The following is a 21,539-nucleotide window of genomic DNA, read 5'->3' on the forward strand; positions in this document are numbered from 1 at the left end:
GTCTGCACAATTCGCATATTTGTTGCACTTCAATGGGGTTATCTTTACATTACAGAGATTTGGGCTTATGCATATTTAGGAAAAGGACGTGTTTTTTCTAACTAAATCACTGTTTTGTGTAGTAGGCAGAGATCTTAGAGATAGCGTTCAGGCAACGGTCAAAAACTTCAGATTTGCGTCTAACATCCCATGCACCGACTTTAATCAAACGTTCACCATTGAATTAGACTGAGGTTAAGTGAGCCTCCGGTGTGAAAAGGACCAGCTTCAGCATCCAGGCGAAACTTTTCCCCCCTGAAGCGTTACGACACGTTTCCGCTGAGCATCTCGTCCATGCCCGTGCAAGCCTGAAGAGCAGTAGCAGCTGCAGCAGTCAAGTCAGTCTCCACTCAGAGCACAAACGCGCGAGAATGGCCCCGCAGCTCGTGCTTGTCACTAATGGGATTGCGCTGTGACTTGCTCGGCCGGAGGACAGGCTGCACTCACACACACGCTCACACACTCGCTGGCTGGTGCGCTGCTCGGCGCGGGAATGATCAGGATCTTCCCGGACTTCAGCGTGCAGGTGACGGCGGCGGCGGGCGCAGGAGCCGCGGGGATGCCGGCAGCACGAGTCCCGGGCGCCACCAACGGCAATCCGCAAAACGTCCAGGGCTTGAGCACTTACCAACAAAGGTATGTCCGAATCCGAATCCGGCACAACGCTGCTTTCATCGAATTCCATTCCAGTCATCCCGATCTCACGTTTTGCCGACGAGCGCGTGTTTACGCCGTGTCCTGTCATGTCGCATCACTGTTTTTGTTTTGCATTGTAATCTAAATTCAACACAAACACCAGATTGCTCTAAGTACACTGATTACACCCTATACTTACCCGCAAGTTGCACTTTATTAGACATCAACCACACACACACACACACACACACACACACACACACACACACACACACACTACTTGAGTCTACTTGATCATCCTATGTAAATTCTAAGTCTAATACTTATACATCTATCTGATCACCAAACCTGTTGTATATATTCATCATTACTAATCTTATTATTATTATTATTATTATTATTATTATTATTTACTATCCCTCTAGAACTAACAAAACAAGTTCCCTCAGGTCAAATGGTTCACAGAATAGCTTTACTGTGTCTACCTTGATTTCCATTTCTATGTGAAAACTCCACTTAGGTCATAAAATCTCATTGCAAGCCGACAGTAGCTTGTAAGTTTATTGCTGGTTCCACTGCAGCCAAAACTGTAGACTGAATTTATGGGTGTTAACAGTAGCCACTTAGGAAATGTTTCCTCGACCACTCAATAGGACCCTTTTAAGAATAAAATGTAATAGTATATGACAAAAAGTGTTCGACTCTACTTCCAGATAAATCACATAAAGTAGGTTGGGGTATACCGTATATTAGAGAGAGCATGCTATGGTTTAGGCTTTTGGCAAAGTTAGTCAATAAATATCTATGCATGTTGTTTAATAAGCTGTGATTCGGACAGATATTTTTGAAGGTGATGATGAAAACAATAGAATCGAACCCGGTTTGATTTAATACGACCTAAACTTTTAATCTCCCCTTATTTTGAGACGTTCAACCTGTTTTAGTGTTTGCCCTATTCATACTCATTTCATATAATAAAGAGCTTGTTAATTGAATCATCTGTGATAGTATATGAAATCACTACATCCATAGAGTCCTTAGGATTGAGACAAAAACAGTGATATATATAGTGATAAATATTCTGGAGCCCAGGCATACAGTACAGGTGAAGTTCATCGTAAACACACACACACCACTTTGCCTTTGTCTGCTGCACACACCATATTTCACCCTACCCTCTATGGCCAGTGTATCAGAAGTTGACCTTGACAGGTCACAGGTTCATGTTGGCTTGCAAACTATGGGGAAGAGAAATCTAATATATAAATCATTGAGGGTGAAATATCTCTAATACATTTTTTTTGCACAAAAATTTATAAATAGTTTGAAAGGCTTTACAATATGTTTTTTTAAGTACAAGATGAACTTTTTGCAATGAAAACCAAAAAAAAAAAAAAAAACCAAGACTGATGTAAAGGTGTTAGAGAAGAGCTGTCATGATGTATATATTCATGTATAGGATGAATAATTATGGTTTTTCCGGGTGTTGTTAAAAGCCATATTTACACAGTCTCAACTCAACTAAATAGGCTGTGCATTCTATTGGGGGGAAATCAGATTGATTTAAAGGCAATAAAAAAAAGTTGTGATTGTTTCCATGAAATGTGCCATTTATTAATTATTATTATATTTTGCAAACAGTGTCGTTTCTTATCCCACTTTGCAAAGCGTTGAAACGCTGGGTGCAAAATGAACAATCGGGGGGGGTGTGTTTGGAGAAATTTCGGATGGCGGAATTACGCGTCGGAACAACCTGTAAATTCCGCGAAAGGCAAAAAAACTGTTTCCAACTACAACTGAGTGGCGTTGTTGCGCCGGCAGCGGAGGAGGCGAGCGCTACTGCACACTACAGCGAGCGGAAGAGGGAAAAATGCAGCCGAACGCGCACGGAAAGGCGGCTTGACTCCGCGCCGGAGAAGGACGCACTCCACCGGGGCGAGCTCACCATGTGACGGTCCCGCGTGAGTCGAGATCCGCTGCCGCGTAATAATAATAATAACAATAAAAAAAGCCGCCGACCAAATCTAAGACGCGTGCCGGGCTTCTGCGGCTCGTGCTCGCGGCATGCCTGTGGAGCGCCTCCGCTCATGAACGCTCCGCTCCGGTAACGGCGCCATGCCGCTCTCTAACCACCTCACCGCGTCCGCATCGCACCGCCTTCGCTCTCCTCGGCTGCATGTCTGAATCAACGTAAAGACGACAGAGGAGGAGGAGGAGGAAGAGGGAATAAACAAAAAAAAAAGAAAAAAAGTCAGAAATCAAATAATTGCGGGAAGATGGCGCCCACCAAGCCTGGCGTTCAGCAAGACCCTTCAAGACGAGAACGGTAAAACAGCTCGGTTTGTTGCGTGTTAACGCGTCGCCGCCTGCTCATTAGATGCTGTGCATTTTGTGTGTGTGTGTATACACGAGTGTGTGTGTGTGTGATTGAGATGTCAGAAGTTTCGGGCGTGCCCTTTCCCACGGGAGTGTGTTTTGACAATCAGGGGAGGTTGATGCTCGGGTAACAGGTTTACACACACCGAGGAGTGAAGGAGGAGGAGGAGGAAGGAAGGAGGTTTTGGCGGACCCGAGGACGCGTGCACTAGCGCGCTCGGCTCCATGCGTGATGCCCAGTACCGCCTCGGTGGTGGTGTTTGCGGCTGGCGGTGCGGGATTTGGTGTCGCTGTCATTGCAGCTGAGCTGAGCTGTGGTGAAGCGCTAGGCCAGGCTGGGCATGACATGAGTGAAAAAAGATGCTGTTTGCGGCGGGACGGTAAAAGCGGAGAGAAATTAGCATAAGGCAGCAGGGAGCTGTTCAGGAACTTTGAATGTAGCGCATGGATTCCTCAAGCGCCGTAACGGAGCCGAGCGCTTCCTCCAGGTAATGCGGGATAATCCTAGCACAAATCAGCACGCAGTGCCAAACACCGAGGCTGTGGCTACCTGGAATAGTCTGTCTCTTATAAAATCTTCAATTTATTGTTATAAAAAAAAGACCTGCTGTACTGTGTTCATTGGAATACTAGTTCTATTATCTGAGTCTAAAAGCTCAGTGTTGTACTGGTGTGTATGTTGCATGACACAGTTTCACTATTTATAAAGCATGACTTTTCTCTAAATGCTTTATACTTGATTGATTTAATGAGGATCTCAGTTTGTCTCACTTTGACTAAATGAGGTGTTTTATCCGAAAAATCCAGGACCACCTTGCTGGGAATGAATTGGATGAAAGCTGAGTCAATAACATATTTGGTCACACAAGCACTTCTCAAAGCCGAATACCCATTTACATCATGTGTGTTAATAGATAGGTTAGTAAGTGTCTGAGGCAACAAGGTGTACTGTGTAAGGTGTGCTGTCTGTATATACACACACACACACACACACACCAAACTGTATCTGCACATATTGGTCTTGAAGTCATTGTATAAACAGGTTTGCTTGATGCTATACACAAACACAATACTCACTATGTATATATGTGGGACAAATGGACTTCTGTCTAGACTATCAGTGCTAGACTATCATAAACACAGACAACCACAGACCACTCTTCCTGCAGATGCCACATTCTTAATTTTCTAATAATGAACTAATACAGACAAAGGTATTAGTCATATACTGTAGCAGAGGCCTGGAGTGTGGCATTACATTCAGCACACTCTCACTGGCACAGCAGCAGAAGATGTTTATGCTAAATCAGTCAGCTGTAATCTTAGTAGCAGGGGCATATTTTTGTGCCATTCTGAGCATATCGGCAAGATAGAAATCTTGAAGATGGAATTAATTTTGAGAGGAGAAACTTTCATAGCCTGTGCATGAGTGCACTCTTTATCACCTGTCTCCTGTTGCCGTTCAGAAGGGGTTAAATCGCACTCTGCGATTTTGCTGCACTGCTCCTCTCGAGAGCTGAAACGAATTGAAAATTCGGACCGAAGGTGTTTAATGGATCTTAATGACACGTGCAGGTTCACAGTTATTGACTGGTGATGGAGTAGCACCTGAGAGTTTGGGCTTGAAAAACAAGAGGAATAAATGAGGGAGAGAAGCTGGTTGGCAGTTTCCTATGAAGCAGTTACCTCGAATCTGGCTTTGCGTCGAGCATTCTGACTTTGTTGCGTTTTCTGTTTGTATTAGTGAAATGGGAAAATGAACGAAAACAGAATAAAGGAATGTAATGGTGCAGATGTTTGAATACTGTTGCATGCAAAAAAAACTCAACAGTATAATTATAATGTGGATTTGTTGTTGGAGGAACTACTTCTGTTGATGTCTACATCAACAGGTATAGGAGTTTGGAGAAGATATAGGGTTTAAAATATGTAGGCTTTTGTTGTTAAAAGCATTGCTCTGCCATCTGTGTAAATTGTTTTTTAGAGCTGTTGTGAACTAAAACTCAAAACATGATCCCTTTTATGGTATAAAGAATTGCAAAATGGAATGAATCTTTAGCATTTAATTCTGTAAATGGCATTTTGCAAAAGCATCTTCTACCTGCTTTAGAGGTACACTGGCAACCCAGTGCTATATCAGTAAACAAAAGAATGGGCAATTCCTACCAGTAATCGGAACGCTGAACACAGTATAGATGGGGAGCGGACATGCCATTCCGATGCATATTTATCACAATTAAGAGGGATTTCCAGCCCCATCTGTGGCTGTTTGTGCGGCGTGCAGTGTGGTGATTACGCTGTCTCTGTCTCTCTCTCCTCCACCCACTGATGTTGCTCTGAAGGTCAGCGTCGAGAGACAGACATAAAGAAGATGTAGCCCACTAAGGTAATAGTGCAGGCACGGAGCATGCTGCGCTACCGCACGCCTCACGCTGTGCACTGCTTCATCGCCGCCTTTGTGATACACACCCCACTCGGTCAGGCGGGGGATTTTTCATTCTGCCGTACCTTTGGCTTTCATATGGAGCTTGAGCCCTTTATGTTTGTATCAGTGGTATCAGTAGCGGGAGAATCAACAGCATTAGTGCTGTAGAGAAAGCGAGGCTGCAGCAAAACGAAAGGCTCCTATGAATGTAATAACTAGCCCTATTTGTGTTCCTTTCTTCTTTTTCTTTTTCTTTTTTGACTCGTCATCCCATGCCAGCACTGCGCCTTTGGCAGTTTTTGTCATAAACATGTTTAATCATTCTCATCTTTTATTGTACTGATGAATAAACATGAAACGGTCACTGTGAATCTTGTTAGTGATCGCAGGCTTTTCAGGAATCTGTCCTTGTGTACCATTCAGTAAATATTATCATTCTCTAGTGTTTCACAGGAAATCACCTTCAATTCAGGATGATGCGCAGGCAAAGCTTAGCTTTCTTTCTTAACTGTAGTGTAACATTAGAGCAGATCTTGTGGCCTTTCAGTGTTTATTATGATTCAAGGCTGAGGTAAAAACCAAACCTTCCACCTATGCATTTAACATCCACACGAGTGAGACATTTATTTAACTTCTGGCTTGAAGGACAGATGTTCTGCTCGCTGACTCCCATCTGCCTTTTTTTCCCCTCTCCTCCGTTTATGTGTGCAGCTCCAACGCTAGCAGCGAGCGTTGCCCTTTAGCTGCCTCTGCTTGCCTCCCGCCCTGTGCCTCGGCTGCTTCTCGCGCTTTCAGCGCTGACAGATCCACACTCTGCTGTGAAATATGTGGGCACAGGAATAGATAAGGTTTTTGTTTGAACCTGCAGAGGTATAGAATTCAGTACATATATTTATGCCTTAGAGCATGCACAGGCAAAGATTTCAGTGGTTGAAATACACTTCAAAGTTTTCCTTCGCAGCATACTGTACTTTGGGATTTTTTTTTCGACTTTTCATGGTGTTTGGTGTTCTCCTGAGATCTCAAGGCACTTTCTTTTAGCGCAGTAATATATTTGCCTCAGCTATACATCTGTCTCTCAACTAGAGTTTGACAAAAAATCTTGTCCTGAAAAGTAACACAAAAAAATAAATAGTGGTACCATCACCACCATCGCCAGTTTATCACGCTACGATCTGACCACACACACCTGCACGACCCTCAGTGACACGCCGAGGTTCTGCCTGTGAAATTGTAATTGATTATTCCGCTTAGGCCGAGCAGGAGGTAGGACATGGCCCGATTAACTCCCCACAGACCGCCCTTGTGCCTGCCAATGACACCCGCTGCAAGAGTTGTGCAAATGGATTGAGAGGCGCATATGCATGGGAGCCCACCTGTCAGTTTAATAAGCAAACGCTATAGCAGCGATTTGGCTGAAAATGGAAGTAAAGCCGGCTTCGCCTCACCTCGCCGAGGAGCTGCAGCGTGCTGAGGTCCTTTCTGACACGCATTCCTTAAGCATTGCGTCATTTGAAGAAGGCCACCCGTGCTTGGCTTTATTTGCTGGCTTTGTGCTGCCTTTTTCCCATGGTTATAGCAGCATGCACTTTTCCAAAGCCACACTTTAGTAGGAAGCTGCATTCAGCTGTTACTCTCTCCCTCTCTCTGAAGCCCAACTTGCGTATTGACGAAACACGCTGCCATCCACATAATGCTTGGTGTGACATGTAATTGGTGAAGTGATTGTGTTTCTTTCATCCAATAAAGTCTAAAGGCTTTCTTCTTCAGGCATTTGCAGCAGACTGTGGGAAAGGTCATATTTCTAGATATGTTCGAATAGCCAGAAGCTAAAGTAAACACGCTTAGAAGCTTTTCAGAAGGGGGGAAAATTGCTTTGTTTTAAATATTAAGTTAAAATCTATACGAGTACACAAATCCTTATTTGTGCTTTAATTACGCAAATGGGAAACGATAATTTTTTACATTTTATTTACAAGTTTTATTTTGTTGGATGAGTATACATTGATGTTCCTGGTTATATCTGAGCAGATACATTACATTCAAATGATATATAGTCTCATGCATTTGGTGCCTGAAGGTGGGTAAGTTTCTCTTACCTGCATGTAAAAGCTTCATCCTTAGCTCAAGGCATGAGGCTTCCCCCCTTTTCCTTTCATATTTGATCTCAGGCCTACATGAAATTACACTCTGTAAGACATTGTTAGTCACTCACAAAAATGCCTGATAATAGATAGCCAACAGTATATAATTTTTGTGAACGTTTTATATAACGTTACAATGTCTATAAGAGGTGCTGAAATGCTATGTCTTAATGATTTACAGGCTTAGCTTAGCAGCTCACATTTGAAAATGTTTGAAATGAAAACTGTGAACCCTATTTACAACATTGCTGTCCCCCCTAACCACCCCAGTGGTTTAAAAGCTCGCATCCTGCTTTCAGGCAGCACGTTGATGAAAAAGCAAGATATAAAAAACTTTTTTAATTGAATAGAAAAGAACTTTCTAGAGAGTGCACTTGAAATAGTCAAGGCTTTGTGAGGTCACGTCTGTTTCTTTTTCCCTCTTTTTTCTTCTTTTTTTCCTTTTTAAGACGTTATTTCATGGCTGCGCGGCTCTCTTCTCTTTAATTCCTTTCGTCATGTTGTAGCCCTGTGTGTTTGAAAGTGCAGGTCAATAAGGATGGGCACATTGCGAATTTCATGATCTGTGTAGTGGAACAAATTGAAAGCAAAGCCTATATCAATCACGCTGAAGGCAGGGTTAATTGTTCCTGCTTTACAAGAACAGTGGACAGATAAAGCAGAAATGATGCACCGATGTCTCCGATGTGCACTCTCCCCCACATGAAATGGCTCGAAAACATGGTGATTGTTTACCTATTAGATGATTGCTATGCAACAAAAGCTGGGATTCTGCTTTCCTTTGAATATGTTCGACTGCCAAGGCCTTACATCCGCATCTGTTACCTTACGACGATTTCTAATCCAAAAGTGTTATGCTATTATTACTCTTTAGCATATCTGATAATAAGTCCAAACTTCTTGTAAAGTGCATTTTATCAAAACAGTGGAAGCAAACTGGATTGAGGAAATCCCTGTAGCCCTGTATTAAAGAGTGTAATAGGAGAGATCCTTGTTCCTGACTCTAGTCCTAAAGGACATTGTTTCCCCTGCCTTGGAGTTGTTGAATACATTAATTTAAAAAAAAAACCTTCTATTGGCATTTTTTGTGCATTTGCATATTTATCTTAGGGCTTAGCTGTGTGCTCATGAGAAACCATAAATTGCAGAATTTTTCAAAGAAACTGTTTTTTGTTTCCATCCACACACTGACATATACATTTATACATACACAAACATATTCTCATTCCTATACCATTAGTCACATTCGCACAACAAACCCCCCCAGTCCATACACACACGTATATGTATATTTTATATACATATGTAGTATTTAATTAATTGAAGTCTGAAGTCCATGACAGCTATCACAACACAGCGGGTAATTCTGAAAATTAATGAGAATGATAATGCTTAAAAGACTGTTCCAGAGTTTGCCCAAACTCATTAACTAAATCTCTCATTTAAATACATCCTAAAGACTTTCGAATAGAAAAAAAAAAATACATTGTCGCTCTATAAGCATTGGCCCGGCGTCGAAAACGCTGAAGAGCAAAATTTTCTGCGTGACTGAAGTCGATCAGTTTGTATTCAAGCTTCTCACCGTCATCCGAATTGATATCTGGTGTTATAATATGCAGATATAAAGTCTGGCAAAAAGAAGACAATCCCAGATCTGACTGGATGTTTGGGTCTTCATAAATCGAAAATAAAAATGTTTTAAACACTTTTGTAAGCTTTTATTTCCAATTGTAATGCGGCGTTCTGATTACAGTCCACTTCTTAGTTTGTTTTACAGAAGAACAAAGGTTTATTTTGGCAATTCAATTATCTTTTATTTTTGGACAATCAAATAACAATTATTCAGCATGCCTACTTAAACATATGCATTACTGTACCAATCATTTTAATCCTAACTAACTAGTGTTTGATGTATTTTACTATTTTTACATCTTTGAATCGCTTCCCTACCACAATATATAGTACAAGGCGAACATTAGTGTTCATGCATCGTCTGTGCACCGCTACTGCTTTCTGTACACTGTGTTGCATCACGCATTCCTAATTTTTAATTTTTAATTTATTCCCGCAGTTTGAACATTTAAGGTATCGCCTTTTCGGACTGCGTTCTCATTGCCATCATCAAAGTTCAGTCAGTGCAATATGCAATTTCATCTAGGTGCTAGACATCGGTTCCAGATCCCAAAGGATTTGTGGGCGGGCAAAAATGAAGACCATGGAACAAAAAAGTGGGGAAAAAAGAAATAAAAAGCACACAGCAATGGCAGGCCCTCATTTTAGCATGGCTTATACCATTTTCTGTCATTCAAGCTTTCAGGGTTGTGCATTTACTTTGAAGTTCATCTGGACTGAGTGTAAAGCATTTTGTTCTGTTGGACAACTAGATGTTTTTTTTTTTTTTTTGTGTGAACCCAATTGGTTTCTTATTTGGTGTAAAACCAAAGTGAAAACTTTCCCAAGTGCTTTTTTTTTTTTTTTTTACTATTTAAATGTTTTAGAAGAGAACATCGTAAGTAAAGCAAAAACATTATAATTTTGGTATTCTAATATTGAGGTAAATAAATCATGACAAACATGTTTGATGGATTTTACAAGCTTTTCAGTGTGCCATGACTGTGCTTAGCTTGGGGATCTTTGATTATGCCATCTTAATGCTTTCTTCAGAATTTTAACACAAGAATGGTTGATGGAAACGCATGATGATTCACACTTTAACAAATATCATTTGAATTAGCATACATATTTCCTAGTATTATAGCACCTCGTGTCTCAACAAGAAGCCCATGTTTCAAAAGCTATGTTGACTATGCAAGCATTCTCTCTCTCTCTCTCTCTCTCTCTCTCTCTCTCTCTCTCTCTCTCTCAATCTTTCCCCCTCTTCCCTTTTCTTCTCATCTTTGGCTAACCCTGTCTCTCCTCTTTGTAAGAAAGAGGAGGACCTAGACCAGGCATGTCACCTTGCTTCTGCCGATGATGTTTTGAAGTGCCGTCATCGTTATCTGGTGTGAGCCATTTTGCAGCTTCATAGAATCCCTGATAGCTCAACTTAATCTTCCTCCCCTCTCCTTATCATGGCCTTCTGACTGCACCAATTAGATTTTAACATATCATATCTAATACACCTTTTCTCCCCACAAGGCAGCAAGTCTCTGTGCAATCCCCAGCTTTTTGCTATACCTCTGTGATCTATAGCCTCGAAGGTTGGCCAGAAAAATTCTCTCGACCATTCAATAGCTGTGCGTACTTTCAGCCACAGCTATGAAGGGATGGCCTACCCAGGATGCTATAAACTCCACGCATTGCGATGTAGACCTCAAGCAAAGCAGTTAGGTCCCCCAGGATTAAAATGGCAAACAAAGCCAAGGTGTAGACGAAGCTAATAGGTCATCAATTTACCAATAATTCCGTAAACAATAGCCATTCATCTTCCCTGTTACCACTCAGACTCCTGTTTCTATGGAAGCGAGTGTTATTTCTGCAAAATGTTTTTTTCAGGCAAGAAAGCAAACCATTTAGATCCAAATATAATAGCTAAAATGCCCACAAAATCTGTAAGTGTTTCTTAGTGCTATCAGGACCAATGTGATAGTATATATGAAAAACTACTATATATAAAATAGTTTGAGAGATATTCTCATTTTCATTTTATAGTTTATCACACCTTTGTGAACCAATTAACTGCTCTTTAGAATGTATATGTCTTGCCCCAAGAGGCAGGTCTTATTCTACAGTATCAACAGAAGAGGCTTGTTAGCAATAAACATGCTCTATTGGCATGTTTTGGCTCGGTTTCTTTTCATGCACTCTTCCCTTTCCAAACGTCTCTAGATTGATTAAAAAAAAAAAAAAAACGTTTGTGCATTTTGAAGAGGGAGGCTGTAGCTGTATTAGGTCGCAGTTGTGTTTTACCAACATGAAGCATTTCATTGCTTGCATATGTCACTACCTCAGTCTTAGCGCAAATGTGAATCTGGTGTGTGTGTGCGTGTTGTATCTCCACAGAGTATTGTCACACTTCAATACTATGTCACTCCTACTTCCTATTTAAGCAGGCAGTGCATTGTATGGAATCAAATCGAAGGGGAAGTGGTAGCTCATTGCAAGGTCTGTGTTTAAGCCTCAGTATCATCAAACTGCAACGCTTGGACCCCTGAGCAAGTTCTTTAACTCTCTGTTTTCCAGGGCCGCTGTATAATGTCAGACCCTGCGCTCTGACCCCAGCTTCCTAACATTGGATTTGCCTTAAAGAAGCCAAATCTTGGGGGTTACACAAGAAAACTTTGCAATGTTGTTATGACTCTTTGAATAGAGTACATGTTGGGAACCCTAACATTTAACCAATCAGAACAGTGCATCTCTACGGCTGGTCAGCCAGAAAATTTCCTCTTACACTAGTCTGCAGGCTTTTTCTTCATTCTGACAGCATGTGTACCTTTATCTTGATGAAGTGGGTCACTTTATGTGGCACAACGTACTTTTCTACCCGCAGGTGCTTCTTAAATTTTTTTCTTCTTTAAATTAGAAAGGCTACGAAAAGTCACTAGTGTATTACAGTATAAAAATGGGACTGCTCTCTTTTACTCGGTCTATATCGCAGAGGGCTGATCTGTTTTGGTTGATATGTTTCTGGATTGACTGTATGTTTGTCGCACCCAAGAAGCAAATGTGTTTGTGTGAGTGAGAGAGTAAACAAGGCTAGAGACTATGTGCCTCAGGCGAGGACTAGGGGGTGGAGGGGGTGGTACTGGCACTGTGTGTACTACTTGTGTACAGATCTCTGTCAGATATGTGTCAGGCCCAGAAGAGCCGATGTGCCAGTTCAGCAGGCGCTAGGATATGAAATCTGTTAACCATCTGTGTAATAACTCCTGACCTCAGTTTAGTGCATTCTGGAATAATCAGGCTCACATCAAGAAACCCAGAATTTGAAATGTATCAGTTCTGAAAGCAGTAGGTGCATGGAACAAAAAATAAAAATATTTTTATTTGAGATGAAACATAACGACTAATTCAGACACAAACAGTATACAAGTCACAAAGGGTTAAAAGATAGCAGTGTGTGACTGAGCTGTGCATCAATATTTTGACAGTTACTGTGTAGCACACCAGATGAGCACAGCATCTGCTGTGTGAGGAAGGAGGGTGTGTGTTCGTGTGTGTGTGTGAGAGAGAGAGAGAGAGAGAGAGAGAGAGAGAGAGAGAGAGGGAGGGTACTGTGAAGGCTGGCACCTACTGTGTGCCCAGATTCATTGGCTCAGACACATTCCACAGGAAGTCCTACAATTCCGTTGGCATGCAGGCCTGTATTCATCATAAATATTTGAGTAATACCATAACCCAAACCATGCCCCATTCATTATACTCTCTCTCTCTCTCTCTCTCTCTCTCTCTGTGTGTGTGTGTGTGTGTGTGTGTGTGTGTGTGTGTGTGTGTGTGTGTGTGTTTGGAGGACCCTTGTAAATATTTTTTTCAGGCTACAAATGTCAGTGTGTGTATTTCTGATGAGCTGCGTCATTAGATATAACAAGAATAATCTTAAAAATCTCACTTCAGCAATGTATAATTTGGCGCTACACTTCAAAGCCCTCCTGTTTACCATATCAAGGCGATGCTGTCAGAAGATATTTCTCCCTGCTTGTTTACGATAAAACCAGCAAAATTGTCAACAATGGAGACAGAGAACATTTTTGTTAAGTTGTGACACTCATTAAAATGAATCTTCTGTCTTCCCTATGGCCCTCTATACGCTGCTAATGTTCTGCTGAGACCATTTGCAGATATTTAGAGCACTTTGTTTTCTCCTGCTTTGCGTCATCTTGGCTCAGCTGTTTAACCCCCTGCTCTGCGCATATTGTCCCATGCTCCGATGCAAATTCTTTAATGAGCCCACTGACATACAGTTGAGGCAGTTTCTGGGGGGCTTAGAAAGTGTGTAGGAATTATGTCCTGTAATGCTGAAAGAGGTTTTTTTTTTATTGACAAGGTGTAAGTGACCAAATTGACCAGAAAGCCATGTGAGGGTTTTCGTTTGTTTAGTTTTTTTATGAAAATGGTCGAATTTGGATTTTAAGAGTCAATACATAATAAGGTTGGCGGTAGGATCATTATGTTTATTATATAATATATTTTTATTTTAGCTTTTGATCTAGAATAGGTGTCATTTAATTCATTTGCAACATCTGGGCCACTGGGGGTCACTAATGGGAAGGTTGTTTAGGTCAGGCAAAATGCACGTTTCTTTATTGTCTTTGATTACAGTGTGTTCTATACAGTAACGGTGGATTAATGATGCTTTAATTTAATAACTAACCCACCGGGCAAGTAAAAGCTCTAATGTTTTGCCCAGTCCAGTTGTCAGAAATAGCTCTAAGTTAACTTAAAAAAAAAACTATCTGAGGTAATATGATAAAAGATTGGCTAGTTAAGAACATGAATACAGGCCAAAGGAAAACAAAAACATATGAGTTTTATTCATTATTGTCTCCTAACAGTAACAGTAACAGTAACGGTCCTAACAATGTAGCACAGTGTGTTTTTGCTCTCAACAACCACAAACCACTATATAGTGTGTGAAGTTACATTTACATTTACTGCATTACGGAGATTGTTATACAGAGCGGCAATTGTTTCATGTATACAACTGAGCAGTTGAGGGTAAAGGGCTTTTGCATTGGCAGCTCGGTGGTGATGGGATTCGAACTCATGAACTTCTGATCAGACATCCAACATCTTACTATTAGCTTTTCTCTTTGTTCAACCTAATTTTTGGTAACTGAATAATAATAATAATAATAATAATAATAATAATAATAATAAAATACTAAAAACCCAGACATGGCATTTGTTTCATTTTTAAATGTTACTACATAAAAGCTAAACACAAGTAAGTATTACAATTTAAACTAGAGGGACATCATTGAACCTTTGCTGTAAGCCTAGAGTGAGGAATTGCTTGTTAAAGCCCTTCCTTTAGGTTTCTTGCACAGAATATCAATATCTTTACTTATCACTTTGTCTCCATGCCTCATGCTGCTATTACTGTAACTGTGGGTCAGTATTATACACTTCTCTAGAAAATAAGCGGTCATCGGCACTTGCTATTGTGAAGGCCAAATCTCTTCCTGCTTTGTCCAGATTCAGCCACCATTCTGAACCTTCTTGTGTGGTATGAAAAAAAGAAGTGCTTATCCTCTGACAACTTCAGCTCCAACACCTTTGTAGCCTTTTTTTCCTCACAGAGTCTATATGCTTTGACTTAACAGCAGCAGCATTGCCTCTCCTCACTGGCAGTCCAGGAGCACAGAGACTTACTGCCTATGATGAATGGGGCACCTTGTCAGTTAAAATGAAAATTCTTAGCCGGGTGATAGCTTCATATTAATGCCTGTTTTATGGATTGGAGCAAGTTGTCTGAGCAAGATGAATGTGGGCGATGGGAGCGGAGATATGGAATGAAATGGCTCCTCCACCTTTCAGAGAATCCTAGGCCCTTGGGTGTGGCTTGTCATACAGGAGAACAGCGCTCACTTGTCTGTCCTGCTGCACTGGCAGCACACATTTCCTAATCCTCTCATTCACTTAATGCGCCATTGTATGCCAGCATCGGTCTCTGGGAGTCCCATTTCATCAGGCCTTTATTCCTGTTGGAAGTCCATCTTCCTTTTCCTTTCTCTGACTTGCTGTCTGTCTGTCTGCACCCTGTGCCCCTCCTCTTCCACCCCCCACAAACACACTTTTTCTTCACCAAGGCTATGCTCCTGCAGCCCATCCCTCACTGTCTCTGTCCTTCTCTCATTCTCCATTTGTCCTTCCCTCCCTTCCTTGCTTGGCTGTAGCTGAATGCTTTAAGTGTTGTTCAGTCAGAGCCCCGTTCCTGACTAGCTGGCAGACCCACACTCAAAGCTTAGTGATGTGTTCAGGCACACTGAATTCATCCCAATCTCACTGGGCTCAACCACAGCTCTCAGAGCAGTGATATTGATTGCAGTACACACACACACACACACACACACACACACACACACACACACACACACACACACACACATATGTATACACACACACATTCACACACACAAAAAAATCTCAGGATGCTTTTTCTTCCTTTGAATTTTAATGTTTACATCTTATTTTAATCCGTATGTCCAACTGCCTTTTGAAACAAAATCCGTCCATCCCAGCACTCCGAAAACAAACTGGTAATTATAGAGAGTGACGTGAAATGGGTCTGGATCAACACAAGACATGAAAGAGTAAGTGGAATGGGAGCTGAAGGCTTGGACACAGCCACAGCGTGAGGTCTTTGAGCAGAAAAATAGGGGATAACTTGAATGTGAAGGGTGGGGGGAGTGTTGTAAAGAGGGATAACTGAAAGAGCAGAAGAGAGTAATGGAGCTGAAACCCTAGCTTGGAGCTGGAAGCTGTGGGCTGATGAATGGCAGCATCTTAGCAGAGAGAAATGCTGCTTTTACCGAGCATCTCACATTCACCTGTAGCTAAGAGTAGCTTCATGGGTAACAGAGTCCAAAATTATCTCAAATCTTCGTTCTTAGTTGTTGTGAGAGTCCGGATGTCTACGAGTGCATGGACTGCTTTACTGATGCTATGTCTAAATTTGAATACACGGATTAAGGCGTGTACTTTGGCTTTATGATCCAAAAGGGTTACCTTTTCAAGTATCATATGCGTTAACGCTTTGTCCTATGCTCAGAGTTGCTGTGGATGAGCAGCCTATCCCAGAAACATTGCATGAGAACCAGGGATATTTATTATTGTTATAATTGTTAATACTATTATTATTATGCGAACCCGTACGTGTTGCGCTGTACACATATACAGAGGAGAATATATACACTGGTCAAGTACCCCAAATAACGCTTGAAATGATAGTGTGCTTAATTAAAACAGTAAATTTGAGTGGTGTTAAAGCGAAGCACACTTTAAAAGGCATTCAGCTCTTGTCTTTATTGCTCTTGGAGAGAGTTGAGAATAGTGGCCTTCAGATTTATATCAGAGGAGTGCTCTAGACTGTCCTCTCATTGCCTTATTAATGGCAGTTGTGCTGACTGAATTTCAGCACTGATGAGAAAGACCTTGGCTGGTTTTAAGGCGTCTGACTAAATGTGCGTTAGCATCTCGCTCTATGTCTGGGAAAACTGATTTTGATATATACTGTACTATAGATGGGGTAAAAAGCAAATTTTTTTCCACCAAAGCTTTGGCGATCTTCATGGCAAGTCTGTTTAACCTCCAACAAAGGTGAAGTCTGTCATTCATGGACTTACATTTGCTCATGCAGATATATGTGAGCGGTGGAGTGGGTTAGCAGTGCGACTGTGGATGAGGCAGGGCAGATCACTGAAAGAGTCTGAGTGGAGGACATGAGTATAGCAGCAGGGACACTATTCTCTAAGTAGAAACATGAATGCTCAATTTACTGTAAAGATTGAAACGGGTCAATCGCCAGCTAAAATCTTATCGAAGGTGATGGCTGTCCTACTCAAATGACACAAATGGTTGGGTAGACTACTACCTGTAATGTTTTCAGTACATTGGAGACATGCTGTGGAATTAAATGAGTTGTGTTTGAATGACACACAAGTCTATGAACCTAAAGGTCATGGTTAATGTTAGCTCAAAGCTTTGGATGGATTTACTAAATTTGAAAATGGCTACACCATTTTTTTGTACACTGAATTGAAATTCCTGGCCTGAAACTGAAATTGGGGTTATTTAGGACTAAACCCAAATCCACAACCAAGTGTTGGATTTTAGCTGGTTTCAGGTTGAATTTCAAATCTGCACAGGAATCATCCTCAGGGAAAACAGGGAAAATTTTCAGGTAGTATTTTTTTTTTTTACCTTTTTTTGGCTCTTTTGCCGGAAATGTGGGCGCAGAATATTTTGTTAGTAGATTACCTTTTTTCCCTTTGAGAACCTGAATGCTTTCCCACTTTTATTAACATAACTGTGCTTATAAGGCTTGGGTTACAGACCAGTCTCTGATGTCTTCTCCGTCTCCATCCCCCAGATACATCACACACTCTTTTCAGCTCACTACCTCCTTTGCACACCTTTGCATTCAACCCATCTCTAGTCTTAAAATATATCTCCACGTTTGCTGTTTTATATTGTCCAGACTCGAGCTTTGTATAGCTGCAGTCTATTATGCATTTTCTCATCTGTCTTTCATGCTGCATTAGACAGAGCAATACCACACATCACAGACACATGTAACACTTTCTCCCTCTGAGCCATTCTCTTAGTTTGGCCTAAATGGATGTTAAAATGTATTCTTTCCATCAGCAGAATGTTACATCATATTCTGGGTAACATCTCAGCTGTTGCTGCTGTGCATATGTGCAGGAGAGCTGAACAGCTAAGTGAAGAATGTAGAATTGGCCTTTCTTCAGTATTATCTCGCATAAGGAGAGCCGAAAAAACCCGACCTCACACCAGCAAAGCACAGAACGGGCAAAAACTCATCTCAGATCCTTCAGTAGTTAGACAAGTGCACATTTCACATCAGGAGTGCTGATGTTGGATTAAAGTCCCTGTCTGTCTATAAATCCATTATTGGCACAGGAAAGACTAAGACTGGTCCCAGATCAGTGCTTCCTCTGAGTCGTTCCCTGGGTGTGACTCTTGGCATGTTTGGCAGTGCTTCACTGCTCCTCTGGGCACTGAGGCTGTCAGCGGACTCAGGCCTGTCAGGAACAGAGCTTCTGCTACCATCCGTCTTCCTGGGTTTTATGTAGATAGGTCAAAGACAATGGACCAGAGAGAGAGGAAGAGAAAAAGAAAGAGACAGAGACAGAGGGAAAGTCTCACTACCGATAAAGTACAGCAGAAAATTAAATGTTGGCGTATTGTGGTATCCTACATAATGACAAATGACATGTGGTAATGGTCTGAAGCTGATAGCAATGCCGCTGCCAGCCTGGTCTTCAACCACATTAATTCCGGCAGGCAGGACTAGGCTGTGGACGACCGCCCCAGCACCATCCACCATGACCTGCAGCACACACTGCGTAATAGACTGAGCTGCTGCAGAGAGAAAAACCACAGGAGCTCCAAGATAAAGCAGCCAAACTTTAAGAGGGACAGAGAAGATAAACTTCCTATTTATTTACATTTAAATAACTGTTTTTCTGCTCCCCTCTTGGGTTTCAGCGTGTTTTCCTATTTCTGCCCTTTCCTCACCGTATTTATTATTTTTTATAAAAAAACAAAATCTATCATTTAAGAGTTGAAATAGGAATTCATCACTGCTGGGAGATTGATATTGGCTTTTTGTGGCTGGAGGGGCCACTGCATGACCACACTCTCCAGTGGGTTAATAACGTTCCGATTTCTTCCTCTCGTCTCGCTAATGAAACTTTACGTCCTAATTTCTTGCTAGAGAAGGAAAGGAAAGAAACACACCAAACCAAGACTACACAACAATTTAGCAGGAATTTGACAGAAAGATACAGTGAGAGAGAAAGATGGGATGAGAGAAGCGACTCTTTCAGAAATCCTGCTCTATAAAAGTGCACACTACTGTTTGGGCAACAGGTTTATCAATTTGAGCTGACCAAGTTCACGGCTAAATGTATGTAGAAGTTAACAAATCCCCACGGTAAATTGAGTCAGATTTCAGCCGTCTATGCAGAACTACTGAGGTGCGACATGGTGGATTGAACCTAATGCCTCAGGCAAGAGCAATCAAACCGACAGCTGAAGACTCTCCAGCTCCCAGCTGGGGAGAAGCTCGCTGCACGGCAAATGACTCACCTCAGAGTGGGAGGAAAGGCAGGTTTGCGTTATGCGCTGATGGTGTTTTTTTTTTCTAGCAACTGATGAAGCATTGTTCTGGTGACAGGATCTGGATATATTGGAGTTAAGCTAATGTCACTGGTCCTGTATTTCTGATTGCTGTGTTTATACGCATTAGAAGCTACTATAAATGATTATAGCGGTTCTCTTAAAGTCATTCCCTTTTGTCACAACTCATTTGGTTTCATGGGTCATGTCAGGCATGGTGCAAACACCACCTTGCGTTTGATGCACACCAGGAGGCTGACGCAGCATTGGACTTGGTGTCAGTGACAAACACTCAGTATTCCTCTTGCCGAGGGTGTGGACTACACTGAATATAGTCTTTACTTGAGGGTGGTGACAGCCGCATCCCGAATTGTGTACTTTAAATTATGTGGTATGCAGAACCTGGCTTTTTTAAATAAAGCTCCATTTCAGATTAAACACTAAAAAAAAATGACCGATTGCCTCAGATCATTAAATCATTGAAAACCAGGGCTCAGCGGCCATTCCCCACCCACGAGCGAACTCTTTGTCCGGTCATATAACAACTACCACCTGGGGAAGGGCTAACACATGTGAAGACACTTTACAACTTTAGCAGACATGTAAAGCGAGCCAGGCATATCTTGTAAACCGCTTCTCATGAGGCCTCACAAAGCAGTAAACCACACTCAGAGGAAAGCAATTCACATGCACAAGCTCATAGATGCTCAAGATGGACTAGTTTTGCTGTGATTGACAGGGGAAAGACAGTATGACATCCTTCCCACCCACAGAGCGTGGCCAAGTTTACTTCCTTAGACTTCTCCCTTCCTTCCTTAACTTTCTTTCTAAGAACTGCGCAATCGGTTTTCTATGTGGTGGTTGTGGTGGTGTCTCTTTGTGTGTTGGCTTTTCAGCTAAAACCTAAACCCCAGGCATTTGCTGGCAATGTAAACTGTGACCACTGAGTGCTAATAATGTCCAATATATCCACATTAAGTCCCAATTCACTCTTATAGTTCCCTCCACTCTTCTGGGAAGATGTTCCACTAGATTTTGGAGTGTGCTTGTGGAGATTTCTGCTCATTGAGACACGAGGGTGTTACTAAAGTCATTGTGAAGTGAGATGACAAGGCCTGGGGGGCAGTCAGCATTCACATTCATCACAAAGGTGTTCATATTGCAAGAGATTGTCCACTCCAACCCATGCAAAGCATATCTTCATGGAGTTTGCTTTGTGCACAGGTGCATTGTCATGCTGCAACCGGTTTGGGTCTCCAGGTTCAAGTGAAGGGAAAATTTCATGCTACTGCATCCAAAGACACTCTACACTAATGTGCGTCTTCAGCTTTGCGATATCAGTTTGAGAAAGAACCACAAAGGGCTGGGAAAATCTGGTGTACCATTACTTTTGTCCTTATAGAGCATTAATACACTACATCTGACTCGCTCTAAATGTATACAGGATGCCCCAAATTTCATGAATTTCCCTTTGGAATGAACAAAATTCACATATCAAATGAGACAAAGCTATTCCCAAAACCAGCAGAGTATTATACAATAATTTAAGGTCCTATCTGTACAGTATGCTATTAGATCACATTATATCAGCACTTTCTCTAATATTTGCATATACAGTACACCTCAGTTTAACTTCAAATTCTTGGCCTCAGTCAGTCACAAGGAGAAATGGACGACATGTATTGTGTTAATGCCCCTCTTGCTTCAGCAGCGCGTTTCGTAGTTGGACCAGTGAACCCCCCCTAATCCCCCTATGTCAGTGCAGGATATTTATCTTAGTTGCTAAATAAATTGATTAGAGCAAGCGAGGAAGGACGCTCGTCCATCAGACTGCTGGTTTACAAGCAACTGCATTAGAGTGCCAGCTAGAGGACACGATCCTTACCGGCCACCCGTCCTCGTCTGCCTCTGCCTGCCTCACTGACTTTTTCTTTTTACTTTGTCTCATTCTTTTTATTTCACTTCCTCACTCACTCGCTCTGATTTTCTGTGCTGCATCCTTGCTTTTTCTTGTCTGTATGTGTCTTTCACTGTCTCTCTGTCTGATACTCTTTCTCTAGTCATCCCCCCCATCCCCCACCTTTCTCTCTGTCTCTCCTCCTCTGCTGTCCTTC

At 41.8% G+C, this 21,539-nt stretch overlaps 1 protein-coding gene across 3 annotated transcripts in view; it reads left to right on the forward strand.

Moving 5' to 3' along the window:
- Positions 1-2,270: 2,270 nt before the first annotated feature.
- LOC124390344 (neuronal PAS domain-containing protein 3) overlaps positions 2,271-21,539 on the forward strand; it is a 220,455-nt gene continuing 201,186 nt past the window's right edge. For all 3 annotated transcript variants that reach the window (XM_046856232.1, XM_046856233.1, XM_046856235.1), the window contains exon 1: positions 2,271-3,001. In XM_046856232.1, the coding sequence (XP_046712188.1) occupies positions 2,952-3,001 (50 nt within the window). In that variant the 5' untranslated portion in view covers positions 2,271-2,951. The remainder of the gene's footprint in view (positions 3,002-21,539) is intronic.

This window comes from Silurus meridionalis, chromosome 8 (assembly GCF_014805685.1).
Source record: "Silurus meridionalis isolate SWU-2019-XX chromosome 8, ASM1480568v1, whole genome shotgun sequence".
Lineage (NCBI taxonomy): Eukaryota > Metazoa > Chordata > Actinopteri > Siluriformes > Siluridae > Silurus > Silurus meridionalis.